At 41.8% G+C, this 18,541-nt stretch overlaps 3 protein-coding genes across 8 annotated transcripts; 2 read left to right on the top strand and 1 right to left on the bottom strand.

Annotated features, from left to right (window-relative positions):
* The first annotated feature begins 139 nt into the window (after positions 1 to 139).
* lyrm9 (LYR motif containing 9) lies at positions 140 to 6,872 on the top strand. Of its 4 annotated transcripts, XR_013101587.1 has the most exons (5): positions 140 to 204; positions 2,379 to 2,522; positions 4,730 to 4,822; positions 4,901 to 4,974; positions 5,387 to 6,872. XR_013101587.1 is itself a non-coding variant. In XM_012919135.2 (4 exons), exons 1-4 carry the CDS (start codon positions 142 to 144, stop codon positions 4,916 to 4,918), a joined length of 318 nt encoding a protein of 105 aa, XP_012774589.2. In that variant the 3' UTR covers positions 4,919 to 5,078. The 4 variants fall into 4 exon arrangements, 3 of the variants coding, with proteins under 3 accessions (XP_012774589.2, XP_012774404.1, XP_004538016.1); XM_012919135.2 differs by lacking the exon at positions 5,387 to 6,872 and having other exon boundaries at positions 142 to 204; positions 4,901 to 5,078; XM_012918950.2 differs by lacking the exon at positions 5,387 to 6,872 and having other exon boundaries at positions 161 to 251; positions 4,901 to 5,078.
* On the bottom strand, positions 6,632 to 10,014 carry ift20 (intraflagellar transport 20 homolog (Chlamydomonas)). 2 transcript variants are annotated; one of them, XM_004537952.3, is made up of 5 exons: positions 9,730 to 10,014; positions 8,272 to 8,409; positions 8,103 to 8,188; positions 7,844 to 7,947; positions 6,632 to 7,361 (listed from the first exon to the last, which is right to left on the bottom strand). In XM_004537952.3, the coding sequence occupies exons 2-5, from the start codon at positions 8,396 to 8,398 to the stop codon at positions 7,280 to 7,282; spliced, it is 399 nt and encodes a 132-aa protein (XP_004538009.1). In that variant the 5' UTR covers positions 8,399 to 8,409; positions 9,730 to 10,014; the 3' UTR covers positions 6,632 to 7,279. The 2 variants fall into 2 exon arrangements, with proteins under 2 accessions (XP_004538009.1, XP_076748216.1); XM_076892101.1 differs by lacking the exon at positions 9,730 to 10,014 and adding an exon at positions 9,509 to 9,682.
* Positions 10,015 to 11,334: 1,320 nt separating this feature from the next.
* Positions 11,335 to 18,323, top strand: tnfaip1 (tumor necrosis factor, alpha-induced protein 1 (endothelial)). Of its 2 annotated transcripts, XM_004537960.5 has the most exons (7): positions 11,335 to 11,491; positions 12,597 to 12,952; positions 14,823 to 14,992; positions 16,448 to 16,531; positions 16,803 to 16,855; positions 17,025 to 17,220; positions 17,635 to 18,323. In XM_004537960.5, exons 2-7 carry the CDS (start codon positions 12,706 to 12,708, stop codon positions 17,863 to 17,865), a joined length of 981 nt encoding a protein of 326 aa, XP_004538017.1. In that variant the 5' UTR covers positions 11,335 to 11,491; positions 12,597 to 12,705; the 3' UTR covers positions 17,866 to 18,323. The 2 variants fall into 2 exon arrangements, with proteins under 2 accessions (XP_004538017.1, XP_076748215.1); XM_076892100.1 differs by lacking the exons at positions 11,335 to 11,491; positions 12,597 to 12,952 and adding an exon at positions 13,247 to 14,014.
* Positions 18,324 to 18,541: the final 218 nt, after the last annotated feature.

Below are 18,541 nucleotides of genomic sequence, written 5' to 3' on the forward strand. Positions count from 1 at the left end.
GACAAATCCTCAGGTCTTAAATGAGATAAACACGACTTTATGAACAATGACCAAAGCTTATGTATTACACATTACTTTGACTCTTTAGGTACAGATGTGTGTACCTATGTTTGTAGTTTATAGATCCAACAACAGGAGTCGATGCTCTTTCAATGTAACACATTTGTCAACCATAGAAGAAGACGGGGCATCAAGTACATCCGGGTAATATTATAGTCGGAGCTTATGAATGCAGTGGTCATAGAAGTTTGGTAAGAACACTGAGGAGAGTTTGTGATGTTTCGTTCACCCTGACAGCTACAGTAAGCATACCCACGCGTGCTTTATAGTAACAGTGTAGTCTCCGACCTGTGGAAAAGAATGCTTCTGTCAGGGAGTAGCTAGCCTCAGTTAGCAACACTGTTTACATCCAGAGCAGCCAAGCGTAAACCTGGAAGGTCAGGATGAAAGCAATTTCTAAACACCGAGAGCGAAACCTGAATATTTTACTGCCACGTGGAGCTTTTTAATTTTTAATATTGCTACATTGGAATAAGTTTCCAAGTTAGCTGGCTAACTGAGAGTAGTCCTGCTTGATTAACTGGAAACTGAATGATGGACACTGTTTCATGTTTGTGGCTGATAGGTGATCTTTATGGTGTCCACGTCTCTGCTGTATCTGAGGTATTCTTGTATCTCCATTAGGGCTGCCACGATTAGTCAACTAGTCACGATTATGTCGACTATTAAAATCGTCGACGACTAATTTAATAGTCGACGCATCGTTTGAAGCTTTGTAAGATCACAAAGGACGCAGGAATGAGTAGTAGGATTTAAGAGTGTAATAACGGACTGAAACAGAAGATGGCAGCACTGCATGTACAAGGATGCCAGCTGCCGTTAAACCCCGAAGAAGAAGAAGCTGTGTCCCAGAATTCATAGCGCAGCCCAGCGCAGTTGTCAACAATGGCGGTAGCTAGTTAGTTTTAACTTTACTCTTATTATTCTTTCTGGGTCACAAAATAAACCTTTAACATATTTTCAGGCGAGAATGTAGCTGTGTAAACCTCAAATATCTGCTCAGTTTATCAAGACACCACATATTTTCAAAAGCGCTCCGACGTTTTCGGAGACGTCTGTTACCCACTAGCTCGTTAGCTAGGCGGGGGCAAGGCTAACTAGAGCCGTGAGAACACCGGACTCCCGGCAAATCGTTTTCAAACCCACCGCCGTCTTTCGCTAGTCAGGTTAAACATATATATAAGTCACTTAGATAACTTAAAATGTTAGTTTGGCTTTCTTTAGTATTTTATTTGTTCCTGAGTAAATCGGTTTGGCTGAGATTAAAGTTATAGTTTTTGCACAGCTAAAACTGTCAAGCAGACAGCTGATTATCAGAAGTGTGAGACGCTGGAGAATATACTCCGGTGTCCTGTTATATTTTAGAAAGCAAGGAGTTTATTAAACTTCACCGAAACAATCTGCAAATTTCATTAAAAATTAATAAACTACCATCTTGTCTTTATTTTTAGTTAGCACAAACACTTCAAGCTGTAAGCTAATGATAGTTATATAAGACCAGATGCTGCTGGTGCAATAAGCTGTACGCTGTATGTCCAGTGGATGATAATCTGATTAGTCGACTAATCGCAAAAATAATCGGTGACTAGTCGACTATCAAAATAATCGTTTGTGGCAGCCCTAATCTCCATTTGTCAGTATTATTATTTTTAATGTACTTTGAACTACTTTAGCCCAGCTCTCTTTTCCCCAGGGCGCCAAACCTACACAAAACCTCACAAGCTAGCCAGTGTCCTTCTGATCCAGGCCGGTGTTGTGCCAAAAAATGATAGCTCGTATTTAAACTGCTATAAATAACTTGTTGCTCTGTAATATGTGAAACAAATGTCAAATGTATCCCTCATGAATGCTATCAGGTCATCTTGAGGCACAAACAACATTCATGTCACAAGGTAGAAGCTGCAGTCGTTTTTTGGCAGTGACGTTTATATATCCTTAATTTTTCCAGTTAAAAAAAACATCTTGTTGACTTTTAAAATGTCTTTTTCAGAGTATTCTGTTCACTGAAGTCTATTAACCAACATACATAAAGATATTACACATAAAAAACACAGAAACATTTGAAATCAGTTTTTGGCACAACACTGGTGTTGGCATTACTAATGCTTCGTCTGTCTGAAATCACTAACCACATGCCTGTACCAGATTTATGTTTCCAGGCATCTTGTTGGTGTTACTGCTGTTGGGGAATCATCTCTATAAAAGCTTCACAACATTATATTAAAACGCATGTGCTTTCCCCTGCTGACACACACTTAGCCCAGATGTTCTCACATCTGCAGTCTACACATAGAGTCCGTTTTTATTTTTACCAACAGCTGTTTAACCAGGAAGGGATGCCACCTTTAGCTGGAGCCGAGTTGGTCCACACTCCATTGCAGCTGTATCGATACCTGCTCAGGTGCTGCAGGCAGTTACCTTCCACAGCAATGCAACAACACTATCGACATGCCATAAGACAGGTGAGGTCATTTTATGCACCGATCAATGACAAGCAAAATGTTTTCCAAGTGAAACTGTGACGGTAACTTTAATACCTTTTGGACTCTTGTGTGACAAGACTAACTGAGCTACATCACATCTGACACAGAGAAATGGTTTTAAACAGCTCATTGAGAATCAATCTGTGCTCATGAAGTATTCATATAATCCTGCACATAGTGAGGATCGGGAAAACGATGAAAATTGTCTCAATGCAGAATTAGTGAGCCGTCTTTATTAAGCACCAGTTCACAGCAATAGTTATTTTAGGGACCTGGCATTAATAAAGAGAGAACAGTCACATGATCACAGGGTGACAGTGGGGAGGAAGAACGTCACTTTAACAGGAAGAGACCCACCCAACCTGGTGTGTTTTCGGGATAATTCAGTAATCTTTGTATTACTGTAGAGCAGGGGTCCCCAATCCCAGTCCATGAGGGCCGGTGTCCTGCAGGTTTTAGATCTCACCCTGGGTCAACACACCTGAATCACATGATTAGTTCATTACCAGGCATCTGGAGAACTTCGAGACATGTTGAGATGGTCATTTATCCATTTAAATCAGCTGTGATGGATCAAGGACACATCTAAAACCTGCAGGGACACCGGCCCTTGAGGACTGGGATTGGCGACCCCTGCTGTAGAGTCTTGATCTTACAATATAAAGTGCCTTGAGGAGAGTAGCGCTTTATAAATAAAACTGAATTTATGGCCGTGTGATGTGATGAAATATATCAAATGACAAAGCCGATTGTTTCATATTATACTCGACAGTTTATTTTGTATTGTGTGAAATACACCGATAACTGCGATACTTTTGCACCGACAGTAGTCACCACGGCAACACAGAAGGAGCATACAAAACAAATCGAGGGGCTCGTTGCTAGACGAGGGGTTACCTCTGTAACCGAGTCTGACATGGAGCAGAAAACTGTGCCGACCCGGCCCCCTCCACAGACACCCACACCACAGACCTCTGACACCACCTAAGCAAGAATCGCGTGTTTGCGAATGAGAAGCACAAAGAATCCCGAAGATAAATATACATATATGGTTTTGTTCACTGATCAAAACACACAACACGTGACTGTGTGGGGTGTATTTATAATTGTAGCGACTTCCACAGTCGCTAGAGGCCGGGGATGAAGCCTGCCTATTTGCCTGACGCGCTGTCAACTTTACGCAATAATGCGAGAGGTGGAATTGTTTGCTTGTTTATTAAAGTGCTTTGCGATTTTTACAGAGTAGTATCATCGGCTCCTGATTCAAACTCTTACAACATCACAGGCTCTAATATAACGAAGCGAACATGTAGTGCAGCGGTCAACAAAAACTACGGCTACCCAGCCCTCCTCTCTGTCAAAATCAAAACCAGTGAATGACAGACTGACAACGCCCATTTATGTCACCGCTAGCACCCACGTGACTCCCATAACAACCAAACAAATAAAAACCCAGTGATCATCAAAATTCAATACATTCAATTATGGCTCCTACAATAATCATATTTATTTAACTTTTTATTATTTCAATGAAGTAAAAAACGAGCAGTACTTTCAATGTGTTGGTTATATAAACTATTCACTGAATTTACAGAAAACGCCAATATTGTGATTATATCGTTATGGGGATTAGAAATGACTTGTGTCAGGAGATTTGGGTGATGGTGAATACAATTCATCTTTTGTTGACTGTACTGAAAACCCCAGTCTTAGAGTCCATACTGACCACTTTAGACACGTGTGTTGTGTATTTTAAGTCAACAGAAATGTTAAAAATCTGACCATTTTTAAACAGATATAATATAAAATGGAGAAAAGCAACAAAATATCTTAAAAATAACTCGTGCACAGTTCTACAAACGGTTGTTGCAGTGACGTGAAGAGGCCCATCTAACGCTGCCTTCATCGCTAACCTTATTTTCGGTTTCTGTTGTGATGTGATTGGCTGGCAGCAGCAGTAGAACAGTTGAATTGTTAACGAGCCGTTTCCTGTGAAGGCAAACTCCCGACCTTTGACCTTTGTGCTGCACTATTGATTTGTATTATTAGATAGTGCTGACATGTTTATGGTCACCATAACAACCAATAACTGTGACTCATGCACCATTAATGTATCATCATCATCATTACTGCTGAAAGTAGTTTCTGCCAAGATCATAAAGTCTTTGTTTGCTGTTTGTTTCCAGGGTTACAACAGCCACTCAGATGAAGACGACCCTGAGAGGACACAGATGATCATCCAGAGAGCGATTGCAGATGCTGACTGGATTCTTGATAAAGTAAGGATAAAGGAAAGAAGACCTCCAAGGTGACACATGAACATAAAGCGTAATGTTCATTTCGTTTGTCATTCACAGTATACCAAGAAGAAATGAGCGCGTGTCCACGGCGGTGCATTTTGCAGGGCTGTCCTGGAGTCACACTGGTGAAGGTGCTGTCCCTGTCTGCGAGTGCTCAGGGTGTTATGGTTTTTTTGAGGGATGACTCGCTGTAAATACTGTTCTCAAACTATGCCATTAAATGTGCAATCATGAACTTAGTTGGTTTGTTCCTTGGAGCAAAAGTCGAACAGGAGATGGAAACTGAAACTATTCAGCGAACTACAAAGAGTTCATGGTTTTATGCTTTATATACATATCAATGTCCTCTACAGCCTCTGTGTCTGAATGATGAACACACGTAGTAGTTGGTCCAGTGTTGTCTGAGCATGGCTCCCACCTTAATGCACGTTTAAAACTTTAAATATGTTTACAGCCTACTAAGAAAGGTACTAACGTTCGTACCAGAACTGTGAAAAATGCTACAGTACTTGTTTTTTGTTTGTTTTTCCTTTACTGCCGTAGGTTCCTCAGGCTGCGTATGTAATGATGTAGAAGCAGAACTGAAGGGGACGACATACGACCGACAAGGCTTCTAGATTATCTTCCATGCTGAAGAAGAAGGAGAACATGGAAGATGGCAGCAAGTACAGCTGCTAACATATCGCTGCCCGTACTTGTTAATAGTAAAAGTCTGGTATGGAAGTACTGAAACACACTTTACTACTTTGTTTGAGACAGCTAGCATCAAATCAGCTGTGTTCCTTACTAGAGCTGGGCAGTCAAAAAGGAATCAAAACTGACACTGGGAATCTCTAATCCACCTGATCTTTCCCGTGTCGGTTATTTCAGTTTTTTTAAATTCTGTGTTGTCACGTGACTCTGTGCCTTCTGCAGCATCATGGAGAAAAACAAACAAATCAACACATCGAGCTGAACGCACAACTTCAAATCTCACGTCTGTTGTTTGGACACGTTTGACTTTAGTAAAGACGACTTCAAACAAAAGGGAGAAAAACATTTCATCATCCAACAACAATACTACTAATCTGTTGCAACGCTTGGAGGACAATCGTGTCACCAATTAAAAATATCCCACCTTTAACAGTTCGCATATTTACAGTACGACCTGACTGCACGGGGTTATGGTGTGTTGTGTGTCGAAATTTAAAGTGAAAAATGAATCTAGTTTGGAAAAAGGCTGGAACGTGACAAAACGTGGGACTAGTGAGTGCTACGGTCAGTGTACTGCACACAGTGGTGATGGACACGTTTGAAAAAGCAGACCGTGTAATATAATGTACTCCTATTGATGGTGTCAACAACAAAATCAATGTTAACCACCTGAAAGAAAATCATTCAAAGTGTACTTTAGCTGTCAGGCTGCCCTTTCAGACTTCCTGGGTTAGATCCTAAAGGCCTGTTTCAGCAGATTTGCAGGTCAATGTGTAGTCGGTGGTTGGACGAATAGAAAAGCTGCTCTCATGTTGCATCAGTGGAGGGTGTCCGATCCAGGATTGCAGGGGAAGCAAAGATATTTCTCTTTTCTTTTAGTAAATGAGGATTTTCAAGTGTTGCTATTTAAGTACTGAAAGAAGAAAAAGAACTGACTCGAGATCAGATTTCAGCCAGTTTGTCACAACCAGGAAGGAGTTTAGGTGACTCCATCCGTGGACCTACAGTATATAAAAGCACACGTGAACTGCCCTCTGCAGTTTTAGGCTTGTGACATGCTTTCTTCCCTATGTGAGGTAAAACAGTGCCAGAATATTTGCATATCACGTAATCTTTATTAACACAATACTTAATTGCACATTGTTAAACTTTGCTCACGCATCTCTTCTACAGCTTGGAGGAAAAGGTGATACTTCTGTGCAACATACAGTATTCAAGTATAACCATTTTTCTCAAATAAATGCTGGATAACAAGGATACACATACAAGAAAACAATGAGAATGTTTCGTATGTACTGGCCTCACCAACCAATGGAATAAAACAAAAACATCCTGATCTGCTCATTTTTCTTGAACTGAAACTTATTTACAGCTACGTGCACATGCAGTATTAATCTCCATTGATACAAAAAGTAATAAAACTAGATATACAGACTAAAGTATAAATAGTATAAATAGGTTCTCTTTGTATAAATAGCTCCATCGTCTTCAGTGTTGGTGTGACATGTTGAGACACTTGATGCCAGCAGAGGTGAGCACGTGAAGCTGCAATGTAAATGCACACACCTGCTGTCCACAGTGGGAAACAGCAGGCAGTCAGTTCACACACAGCACGTCAGAGGAGGAGGCGTCCGTGACGTCAGAGTTTTGGGACTGCTTCGGAAAAGGAGCTGCAGCGGAGTAGTTCTCTGAAAATGGGATAGGCACTGAGGAAAGTCGCAGACTGTTTGGTCTCGGGAGTTCTTACTTCTGGAGAATAAACTGGTCGATGAACTCGTTCTGCTCTGACTCCACTTTGGACAAAGCTTCATACTCTATACGATATCTGGGACACAACAGAAAACAGCAGACAGACATAAGAAAGGGATACCTGACTATCCTTTACTTACGCCTACCACACATTAGGACAGCACTGGGCCTCCTCCGCTAGCATGTGTATGGAAATGTTTCTACCCTGCACAGAAAATATATATGTTCTCCACACAAGGCCTTTATTTAGGCACACACAAGTACTATTATAATTTTTTTAGGAGTGTTACAATTAAACATTGGAATACAATATAAATGCAATATTGTATAACTGTGTGACAACAACATGGAGCGTGCTGGTCTGATGAAAGCTGGAAAGTTTATGCTACATGTGTTTTTTTCCTATTGTGTTTCACATCCTGTAAAAAAAAACAAACAAAAAAAAAAACACTAAGGTTTTGGAGAATTGTCATATCCCCGATTATACACATGGGACATCATAGCCTACTGTCCTGCACAGATGGGTGTCTCTACCCACTCTTTTTTTTCCTATATTACCTTTCAAGCTGCATCTTCTTCTCTGCTATGAGAGCCTGAAGCTGCTGCTGCTGGGCCTCTCTTTGCTTTGCTACAGACGTCAGCAGGTTTCTGGCTCCAATGGCCTGAAGGAGAATAACACAGAATCATACCTGATAAAAGTCTCATTCTCATGATCACATATCATACAGACACACTCAGATGTTATAAAGCTTTAGTACACGAGCACTACAACTTCTTTTGCAAGAGCCAATGAAAAGTCTTCAAATATCGAGCTTACCTTCATCTTTTCTGTCTCTGCTTCTTTTGCCAGTTCATCCACGAGCTCAATCAGACCTCCCACTATCTTCTGAAACTGGCCAATTTCTGTAAAGAAGAACACGTGTCTGTAGATGCAGGACCTGCTAATGTTAGGAGAGCAGGTTAAACTAAATGTGATCTGTGCTTACTGTCCACAAACTCTTTGCACTCTTCTTTGAGCTCTGAAGTCTTCTGGCTGACATCAGGCTCCAACACTCGCAGCTTGTTGAGTTCATCAAAATAAAAGCCTGCCTCAGCTAATGGGTCTGTAGCCATGGCCACGGGGCCTGCCACAAAGGAGACAGAAAGAGTGATAGAGGAAGACCGGCATGAGAGAAGTTAAACACGGATAAAACATATAGCTTTGATATCAGCATCCAGAACAAGTCCTTTAACTGCTACTGTAGTTAGCAGGCTTTCCAGCCCGATATAAAATCTTACAGTACAGATGACTTCATCTGGCCCTCATTTACTAACACTGTGTTTGCATCGGTTTTCTTCAGCTTCCTCCCACAGAGACATGCAGTTAGTGGGGTTAGGTTAACTGAATCAAAATTGCCCATAGATGTGACCGTGAGTGCAAATGGCTGTCTGTCTCTGTGTGTTAGCCCTGTGACAGATCAGTGACATATAGAGTCTCACCCTATGGTGCCTAACAACAACAATATAATAACATTATTATATATTATATACATAAGTTATAAAATAATTAGAATAATACTAAAATAATATTGTCTTTTTGTTCATTATTTGCAGTCTTCCAAAACATCAAAAGTCACAAAATAGATCAAACTGCAGGTAAAGAAACCAACAAACTAAACTGGAAGGTCTAGTGAGGTCACTGTTACGTCTATAGTGCCACAGCACTATCTGTTGAGCCCTGTGCTGTGGTTGTTTCTGCTGCTGCTGACTGAAGGTTTCTGGGAGTTTAGTGTCATCATGTTTGTTCTACTGGCTAACAATCAAAGATATCGCCGCAGGGAAGCCACCTGTTTGAAACCGAAGACCTCAGTTAGCCATGGTCACATAACGTCAGTGTTTCCAACCAGACGTCGGAGCCTTGTTGTTGACTGTATGTCTGCACGTCCAGTCACGTTTAGCCACTAACGGTAACATATGGTCCGTTCATGCAAAATGAACTTTTCGTTGAACTGTGGTCTTCAGTGAGAGACAGGTTCGAAACGAACATTTTACAAGCAGCTCTATTCACGGTCAAATTATCATTAAATAAACACGTACACATAACTACAGGCTTCTCCAGTGCAAGTCATCAGAATCACATTAACATCGGATACAATGGAAACTAACCTTAACTTATTTGAATGTACAAAAACGTTATAAACAGTCTGAGTAAGTAAAACAAAAGAAAGCTGTAGTATTACTCACTATTTCCTGCCAGTCGAAATCACTAACTGTGACACAGGCTAACACTGTTAGCTAGCTTGCTAAAATTAGTTAGCTAATTCAAATAGCTAGTTAGCTAAGCTGCTCACTAACGCTAGTTGGACGCAACACATTAACCCCGTTAAAGCTAATAAACCTACGAGGACAACACGGTTTCATTAACCCCTAATATGATTTAAAAACGCTTGTACGTGTGATTTTACCTCTTCTAACCGCAGTCACAGATGGTTCTCTGTTGTTTGACTATGTGGCAGAGTAACAACCAACCAAAGCTCCTCCTCATCTTCTCGCTGCCAGGGAAACCAAACGCTCCTCCCTGTGTTTGTGTGTGTGCGCGTTTGTTTCCGTAACCTGCCTCATCCAGAGCCCTATGATATGAAGGCACTTCTGTATTTTATAAAAGGTGCTTCCTACAGTCACAACAAAGAGTTAAAACTGAAAAACCAAGGTAAGACCTGTGGGAGGCGTGACAGCTGAATGAAATGGAACGGGACTGGCGTGTACACGAACATTCCAATCCAATGAAGGCAGGGCAGTTTGTCTTGCAATACCTGTTACTGACGGACGAGGGCAGCATTGTGCTTTGCAATTGAAGGCCTGGCCAGCATAAACTCTAGTGATGGGATTTCCGGAGCTTTTTAGAGAACCGGTTCTTTCGGCTCGTCTCAATAAAAAGAGCCGGCTCTTTCGGCTTCCAACCGGCTCTTTCGGCTTCCAACCGGATCTTCAGGTTGTTTTGTTGCTTTAATTAATTTATTATTAACAACAATATAAAATTATGCAAAAAAACACATGGTTTTATTTATATATGTTTATATGTAAATATATACAGTGGCCCCTAGAGACAAAGCACATACAAACTCCAAAAAGCATGTACAAATTCCAAAGCATGTACAAACTCCAAAGCACATTTCTAGCGTTAACTGAACTTCCAAAACAGAGCTACCTAGATCACTTAAATTACACAATTGAAAGCATATGTGTATTGTTTGTGTATTTATACACAAGCACTCATATATATTCAAATAATTTAAAATATGTTCATTTACCTGTTACTACCACACACCAAATCTGGTCGTACTTCCTGGCTTGTGTAGCCACAAAAGCTCAACTCTGCCCCCTAGCATCCTGGAGCACTTCTGTTGTGTTTTATACGTGTTTTGGAGTTTTTATGTGTTTTGGAGTTTGTACGTGCTTCGGGGTTTGTACATGTTTTGGAGTCTGTACGTGCTTTGTCTCTGGGGGCCACCGTAAATATACTTTGGTTTATTTACTCCACATAAAATGTAATAAATAAATCATATAATACAAAAAACAACTATTTACATTTCAACTTTTAACTATTTAAATTTTCAGCTTTTTCCTTTTAAACAAAATTAAAGTGAAACAACACAAAACACTGCAAACCACAACACAATTAAATATAAATATGAAAAAATATGAAAACAAAAAGAAGATGCATATTCTCTGTTATATGGACCTGCATGAATAAACTTTCTGAATCCTTTATCATACGCAACTGAAAATAGTTGTGGATGATTACTATACCTTTCTAATGTGATGTTGTTGTCCCTGCTCTCTCTCTCTCTCTCTCTCTCTCTCTCTCCCTCCTGCGCTGTTCCTGTGCTACTGAGTGTAACTACCGCCCCTCCCCCCTCTGCCCAGCGCAAAGCACAAGGCTCTGTGGAGTGAAGCAGGAAAAGGGTGAGAGAGAGAGAGAGAGAGGGTGAGAGAAAGAAAAAAACAAACCCCACAGCTCGCGATAAGGAGCCGGCTCGTGTCGTTCACGTCAAAGAGCCAGCTCTAAGAGCCGTTTCGTTCGCGACCGACACATCACTAGTAAACTCGGTGGAAGAAGAAGGCGTGGGCTTGAGTTGGTTGAACTTCTTTTTCTTACGCAGCGGCGATAAAGCTGACTGCTTGTGTACATTTATCTAACAACTGAAATACAGCGCAGGGAGGTCGGTGAGTAAATGTTTGCAGACGTATTTAGTGTCGTTTACTCTCAGGATGTAGCGAAGGGCGACAACGTTAAGCTTTCCACTGAAATCTGTCAGTTTCATGTGACTTGTTGAGTGTGACACACTTACTTGGCAACGTAAAGTTTCTCTGCGTCATATTTAAGCTTTGCTATCTTTGAATAGATTCAAAACGTGCTCACATAAACACATTTTCAAGATCTAGGATTTCCAGGTTTTCGCGTTCGAAGTCTTGACATCCTGCTCAAACATTAGCTAACCTTAGCGAAACACATGCGCAGGAACTAGCTGTGAAACATTGACGCAAAGCTAATAATCCAGTAGCGTTACTATTTCAAGAATCCGGTGAATTATCGGTAATAACGTAACGGTGTGAAATGAGTACATAATAACGTTTCGACCGAACAAAGCATGCCGAGTGACCTGACCCCCCCACTGACACGTGAACGCATCTGGTTAGTTTGCTGAAAGTCATTCTGCTGCTAAACGGTCTCTTTCTTTGACATGCGCACTCAACAAAAGCTGTACGAGATTATTGTTATTAGCCTTTTACTCGTTATTAGTGATTTTTTTATTATTAATCCTTTATTTATCCAGGTAAAAAATCTCATTGAGATTAAAAATCTCATTTCCAAGAGAGACCTGGCATCATAGCAACAAAAGTCACATACCACATAGGTATATAACATTTAAAACAAATACAATATCGCATACAAACATGTGTAAAATATACAATAACAGATCAAATACAAAAAAAAAAAAAAATTAAAAATTTTAAAGTTGAAAAATAAATATTATTACTACCCTTCCCGAGAAAAACATAAAACGCGATTTAAGCTTTTTATGTGGCCCTTTTCAGTGACTAATGATATGTGCCCCCTCCCCACCCTTTCAGTTTCCGGTCCAGCCTCATTCCTCTGAGGGAGAGATGGCAGTAGGGCAGGTGGTTTCCACTCTGGGCAGATTCCCCTCCATCTCTGCGTGTTTTATATGATTAATGCAACAGTTTTGATCAACGCTGACCTCCGTGTAGCTCCACAGAGAATGTTGGGGTGTAATTCAGGACTCTTGTTTGTTTTGTTGTTTTTCAGGAATGACCTGGAGCACCAGGAGGTTGTGGCGGCCTCATCAATAGTGGTCAACACGGCGGGGGACCTGCGGACCTCCATCTGCAGGGTGGTCATCTATCTCCAAAGGGACATGTCTGGGGACAGCTGCCTACCCCAGGACCTCAGCAAGTCCGAAACCACCTCCCCAGACCTTCCTCTGGCTTGTCCCAAGACCAAGACCTGTAGTCATCACGGAGCAGTGGGCTTAGGCAACAAGTATGTTCGGCTCAACGTTGGAGGGATGCTGTTTTATACGACGCTGCAGGTGCTGACCAAGCAAAACTCCATGCTGAAGGCTATGTTCAGTGGAAAGAAGGAAGTGTTCACAGATAAAGACGGTGAGCATTTCTGAGCTGCAGATACAAGTTTCCCAAAGTATAACCTCACATACACTGCATGCATACATTCACTGTGTTTAAAGTAGGAAAGATTACAAAAGTTCCACTAAATGTTTAAGTCGAGATTCTGGCTCACGAATCCAAGCTTGACTTTAAATTTCAGTCACTTTGAATTAAATTTTAGCTGCCAGTATTTATTCATTTATTTCAATCTGTACTGATTGAACAACAGGTGCTTTTGGATAGTGGGGAGGCATGCTCTAAACTCGCTCTGTCCTTTGTGGAAAATGCTAGTTGACGTCAACTATGCAACAATTAGTTTTTCAGCAGACGTCTTTCTTATAGAGAAGTTCATCTGCAGAGTTGCACTGATCTAAACTCTATTTGATATCAGACTTGTCAGCTGTTGATAGTCGGACTCTGACATCTGCACCCAGACAAGCACAGAAGAGGAAATGCTTAGTCGTCTTCTAAAGCTTCATATATGCTTTTTCTTACATGAACGGGAACATGTTTACCATGAACTCGTGCAGAAAAGTTTCACAGTGATGTTTACCAACAAGGTTTTAGCAGCAAGCCGCAGAAATTGCACAGACCAGTTAAAATATAAAGTTTTATGACCTTTCTAATTTGCTAGAGACAGGTCTCCATGAATGTGTCCGAGGGTGTCTGAAATACAAACCTATGGGCTTGATGATAATAAAAGGCCGGTCCAACAGTGGATAAGACATTTTGACAGCAGTAACACCAGCGAGACTTGCACACAGCTTCCTCTCAGAGATGCTGGGTTTGCTGTAGGGCTGCCACGATTAGTCAACTAGTCACGATTATGTCGACTATTAAAATCGTCGACGACTAATTTAATAGTCGACGCATCGTTTGAAGCTTTGTAAGATCACAAAGGACGCAGGAATGAGTAGCAGGATTTAAGAGTGTAATAACGGACTGAAACAGAAGATGGCAGCACTGCATGTACAAGGATGCCAGCTGCCGTTAAACCCCGAAGAAGAAGAAGCTGTGTCCCAGAATTCATAGCGCAGCTGTCAACAATGGCGGCAGCTAGTTAGTTTTAACTTTACTCTTATTATTCTTTCTGGGTCACAAAATAAACCTTTAACATATTTTCAGGCGAGAATGTAGCTGTGTAAACCTCAAATATCTGCTCAGTTTATCAGGACACCGCATATTTTCAAAAGCGCTCCGACGTTTTCGGAGACGTCTGTTACCCACTAGCTCGTTAGCGAGCCGGGGGCGAGGCTAGCTAGAGCCGTGAGAACACCGGACTCCCGGCAGATCGTTTTCAAACCCACCGCCGTCTTTCGCTAGTCAGGTTAAACATGATATATGAGTCACTTAGATAACTTAAAATGTTATTGTTTGGCTTTAGTATTTTATTTGTTCCTGAGTAAATCGGTTTGGCTGAGATTAAAGTTATAGTTTTTACACAGCTGAATAAAGGTCAAGCAGACAGCTGATTATCAGAAGTGTGAGATGCTCGAGAATTTACTCCGTTGTCCTGTTATATTTTAGAAAGCAAGGAGTTTATTAAACTTCACCGAAACAATCTGCAAATTTCATTAAAAATTAATAAACTACCATCTTGTCTTTATTTTTAGTTAGCACAAACACTTCAAGCTGTAAGCTAATGATAGTTATATAAGACCAGATGCTGCTGGTGCAATAAGCTGTACGCTGTATGTCCAATGGATGATAATCTGATTAGTCGACTAATCGCAAAAATAATCGGTGACTAGTCGACTATCAAAATAATCGTTTGTGGCAGCCCTAGTTTGCTGCCATGTCGGCTACACGCTGTTTCCTTTGAGGTGCCACAGCAGGTCCATGTTCTCAGCACTGTCTCTTTGCTCAGGTTGGATCCTGATCGACCGCAGCGGGAAGCACTTTGGCAGCATCCTGTGTTACCTTCGAGATGGCAGAGTTGCCTTACCCAAAGGTCGACAGGCCGTCCAGGAGCTGCTGGTCGAGGCAAAGCATTTCCTCGTCCAGGGCCTAGTGGAGCTCTGCCAAAACTCGCTGCAGGTCAGTTCCATCCATACGCATTGCTCCGGTTTTAGCCAAACTACATTGGCTCCCTGTTAAATATCGCATAGATTTTAAAATGCTTTTGTTCACTTTTAAAATTCTGAATAATTTAGCGCCCAGCTGTCTCTCTGAACTCCTCCACTTATACAATCCCAACAGAGCACTTAGATCATCCAATCACAGGCTCCTAGCACAACCTAGGTCTCGAATGAAGTCGAGCGGTGACCGGGCCTTTGCAACCGTGGCACCTCTGGAATAACCTCCCTGTTCATGTTCGTACTGCCGAGTCGATCCAGTCTTTTAAATCACGTCTTAAAACTTATCTTGTTACTTTGGCCTTTGATTCTAACTAGTTGGCTGTTTTAGCTTGTTGTGTGTTTGTTTGTTGTCCTGTTTTATTGTTTGTTTTAATTGTCTCATGCTTTTACTGACTGTGAAGCACTATGGTCAACACTGTTGTTTTACTATGTGCTGTATAAATACAGTTTGATTTGATACGGACTCGTACGGTCCACACAGTGTTTGGGCACTTTGTTGCTCTTCAGACTGCAGCGCTTCAGTACCCAAAAATGAAATACTGGAAACTACTTTCAAGTGCCAAACTGTGATCTAAGTAAGCTTACACAAATGTGAGTAGCTCTAGACCCTCATATTAGCACATTATCGTCATCATTAATAATCATAAGATTACTGATTCTTGTTGGTTGTGTGGACGCAGCCTTTAGTCTGATCTTCAGCTCTGGGATCAGGTGATGAACACAGCAGGGCTCCGGTTCTCCATGATGTAACTCTGTGGTTACTCCTGTCAACCTGTTCCTTGCATTAGCAGTGAGATTATCTATAAATGCCAGTTCACCTGGCAGACGTGCAGGCCCAAAGATGAGCTCCGTCTCGCCTGTGACACAGTCCCTGTGTTTTTGAATTTAGTGAAGGCTTTTGGTATCGTGTGCTGGAAACACGTTACTCTGTTCTTGCTGTGCAGGAGCCACGAAAGTGCTGAGAAGAAAACATTTGGAGATAAAATATCTTTTTCGAAGCTCTCAAATATTCATCTCGCTGTTGACTTTAAAAAAATAGAAATATCGGAGGTGTAAAGCGAGCAGTGTCTGATCATGTGACTCCCCAAATTCTAGTTTGTTACTCATGTGGTCACTGAGGAGTTACAGTGCTGGCCTTCAGTGTAGTGGCTTTCACATTTACTTAGCAAGTGTAAGGTTGCTGGTCCAATTCCAGCCAGGAACACCGAGTCTTGTTTGGGGCTGTGACGGGAACGACGGCCTGTGTAAGAACTCTGCCCACTGTAACCACCCACAGTTTGTCTCAGGTTCTGTGTGAAGCTACAAACGTCTCTGTGGATCAGCCTCTGTCTGGTTGGTTATTGTTAAACTTCCAGGAAAAGCAAGACTGTTATGATGTCAGATGTAAACTGTAAATTATAATTATTGTTAACAGGGTAATAAAGAGCAGCCCATGTGTGTTATACCTGTAGTCACCTCAATTAAGGAAGAAGAGAAGCTCATCCAGTCTTCTACCAAGGTACATGCAGAGCATCACTGTTGTCTTTGCAGCATCAAGTAAGGCTGTCATTTCTGAAACAATGTGTTTTTGATTATAGCTTAAGTGTAGCCTTGGTCATTTTCATTGTTACAGCAGAAACATGTCAGTAAAACGTCATTGTAGCTGATCTCTAACACATCATGTATAATTTTTTTTATTTTTTATAGTACTCTTGCAGTATTTGAAATGCCTGCTTGAATATTAACGCAGTGGAATTCAGATGTTTGATCTTTGTGCTTGCTCCTGGTAGCCTGTCGTGAAGCTGGTATACAACAGAAGCAACAACAAGTACTCCTACACCAGGTAACAAAGGTTCCTCCAAAGATCTTATTGGCTCTCGTAATGCAAGAACAATTGTTTTCCTTCCTTTCAAAGTACTCTGTGAGGGGAGACTGTTGGTTGTTTTGAAGCTGATAAACTGTACTGAGCTCGTGGACCTCTGCTCTACATCACTCCGCCTTTATCTCAACAGCAACTCTGACGACCACCTGCTGAAGAACATCGAGCTGTTCGACCGGCTGTCTCTCAGCTTCAACGGCCGCATCCTCTTCATCAAAGACGTCATCGGGGACGAGATCTGCTGCTGGTCCTTCTATGGCCAGGGTCGCAAGCTGGCTGAGGTTTGCTGCACCTCCATCGTCTACGCCACTGAGAAGAAGCAGACCAAGGTGAGGCGGAGCGGCTGGTGGGAATCTCCCGTGTTGCTCTTTGTGTTTTGTGGGTTTTCTTCGGGGTACCGAGTTCCTCCAGTTAGATTCTTATTGTGCTCAGCATAGTTTCTGGGTCACAGGCATAACCTCTGACCCTTCATCATGGACGCTGGACTGAAGGCTCTGCTGCCGGCATGCTGATGACTGCGCTGTGTTTGCCAGCTCTTCTTGTTTGATAGCAGCTTTGTGCACTTTGTTGCTTTTTTACACACATACAGGTCGTTGAGTTTGTGAACTAAAAGGAAGTAAGAAAACATTAAAGCACAGTTTGTATGGTGTGAGTGGATTGCTTTACCTGCTGTGACGCTCCAGGTGATGTGACTAAGCTGGGTGGTGGGATTTCAACGTTTCCTTCCAATCACTCCTTCTCAGGTGGAATTCCCTGAAGCGCGAATCTACGAGGAGACTCTGAACACCTTGCTTTACGAGACGATGCCGCTGCCCGACAACTCCCTGCTCGAGGCCACGCGTCGGAGATACAACAACTGTGGCTCTCACAGCGAGGAGGAGGAGGGGCCTGGAGGTCCAGAACTGCGCGAGCGTGTCCGTAGAATCCACGTCAAGAGGTACAGCACATACGACGACAGGCAGCTGGGACACTAGGACCGCTGGACAGACCGCAGCTTTTTTTTTTGATGATGATGAACTTAAAGTCCGATGGATGCTCATATGTTTTTTTTTATTACTTTCTGCCGTCTCAGAGGTGCAAGTGATGGCCTCAGTGAAACCTCACGTGACTGTAGATGTTCTCTGCTCATTCTTACTTTACACATCATCAGGATTCAGAGCAGCGTTAAACACCAAATACCTGCAGCTTTTTCTTTTCTAATCAAATTTACATTTTGAAGTGCAACAAAGAAAACCTCTACCATGCACTGTTTATTAGAACCATCATAGCACACGTAGCAGCAAAGCACGTTTCACATTTATTGACTGTATTTTTCACAGACGCATTTCCAGGTTGTTGTTTGCCGGTGACGAATCTGTTGGATTTACTGGAAATGCTTTGCCTCGAAGATGTTTTAATGGAGTTTTTCATAAAGCCTCTAAGATAAAAGTTAGTGTTGTTCTGTATTTGTTTGTCTTTGTTTGTGGGAGGCAGGTGTTATTGTGGTTTGAGCTCAGCTGTCAGAGGATTCAAACGCAGTCGACTCGGAGACCAGCTGATGCTGAGCTATTCTAACGCCTCAGCTTTCAGTCTTCAGACAACTTCGACCATTTTCAGAGGACTGTTGGGGTTTTTGTTTGTCATTCAAGCATTTAAAAACAGGAACCTAGC

This window comes from Maylandia zebra, linkage group LG14 (genome assembly GCF_041146795.1).
Source record: "Maylandia zebra isolate NMK-2024a linkage group LG14, Mzebra_GT3a, whole genome shotgun sequence".
In the NCBI taxonomy this organism is placed as follows: Eukaryota; Metazoa; Chordata; class Actinopteri; order Cichliformes; family Cichlidae; genus Maylandia; species Maylandia zebra.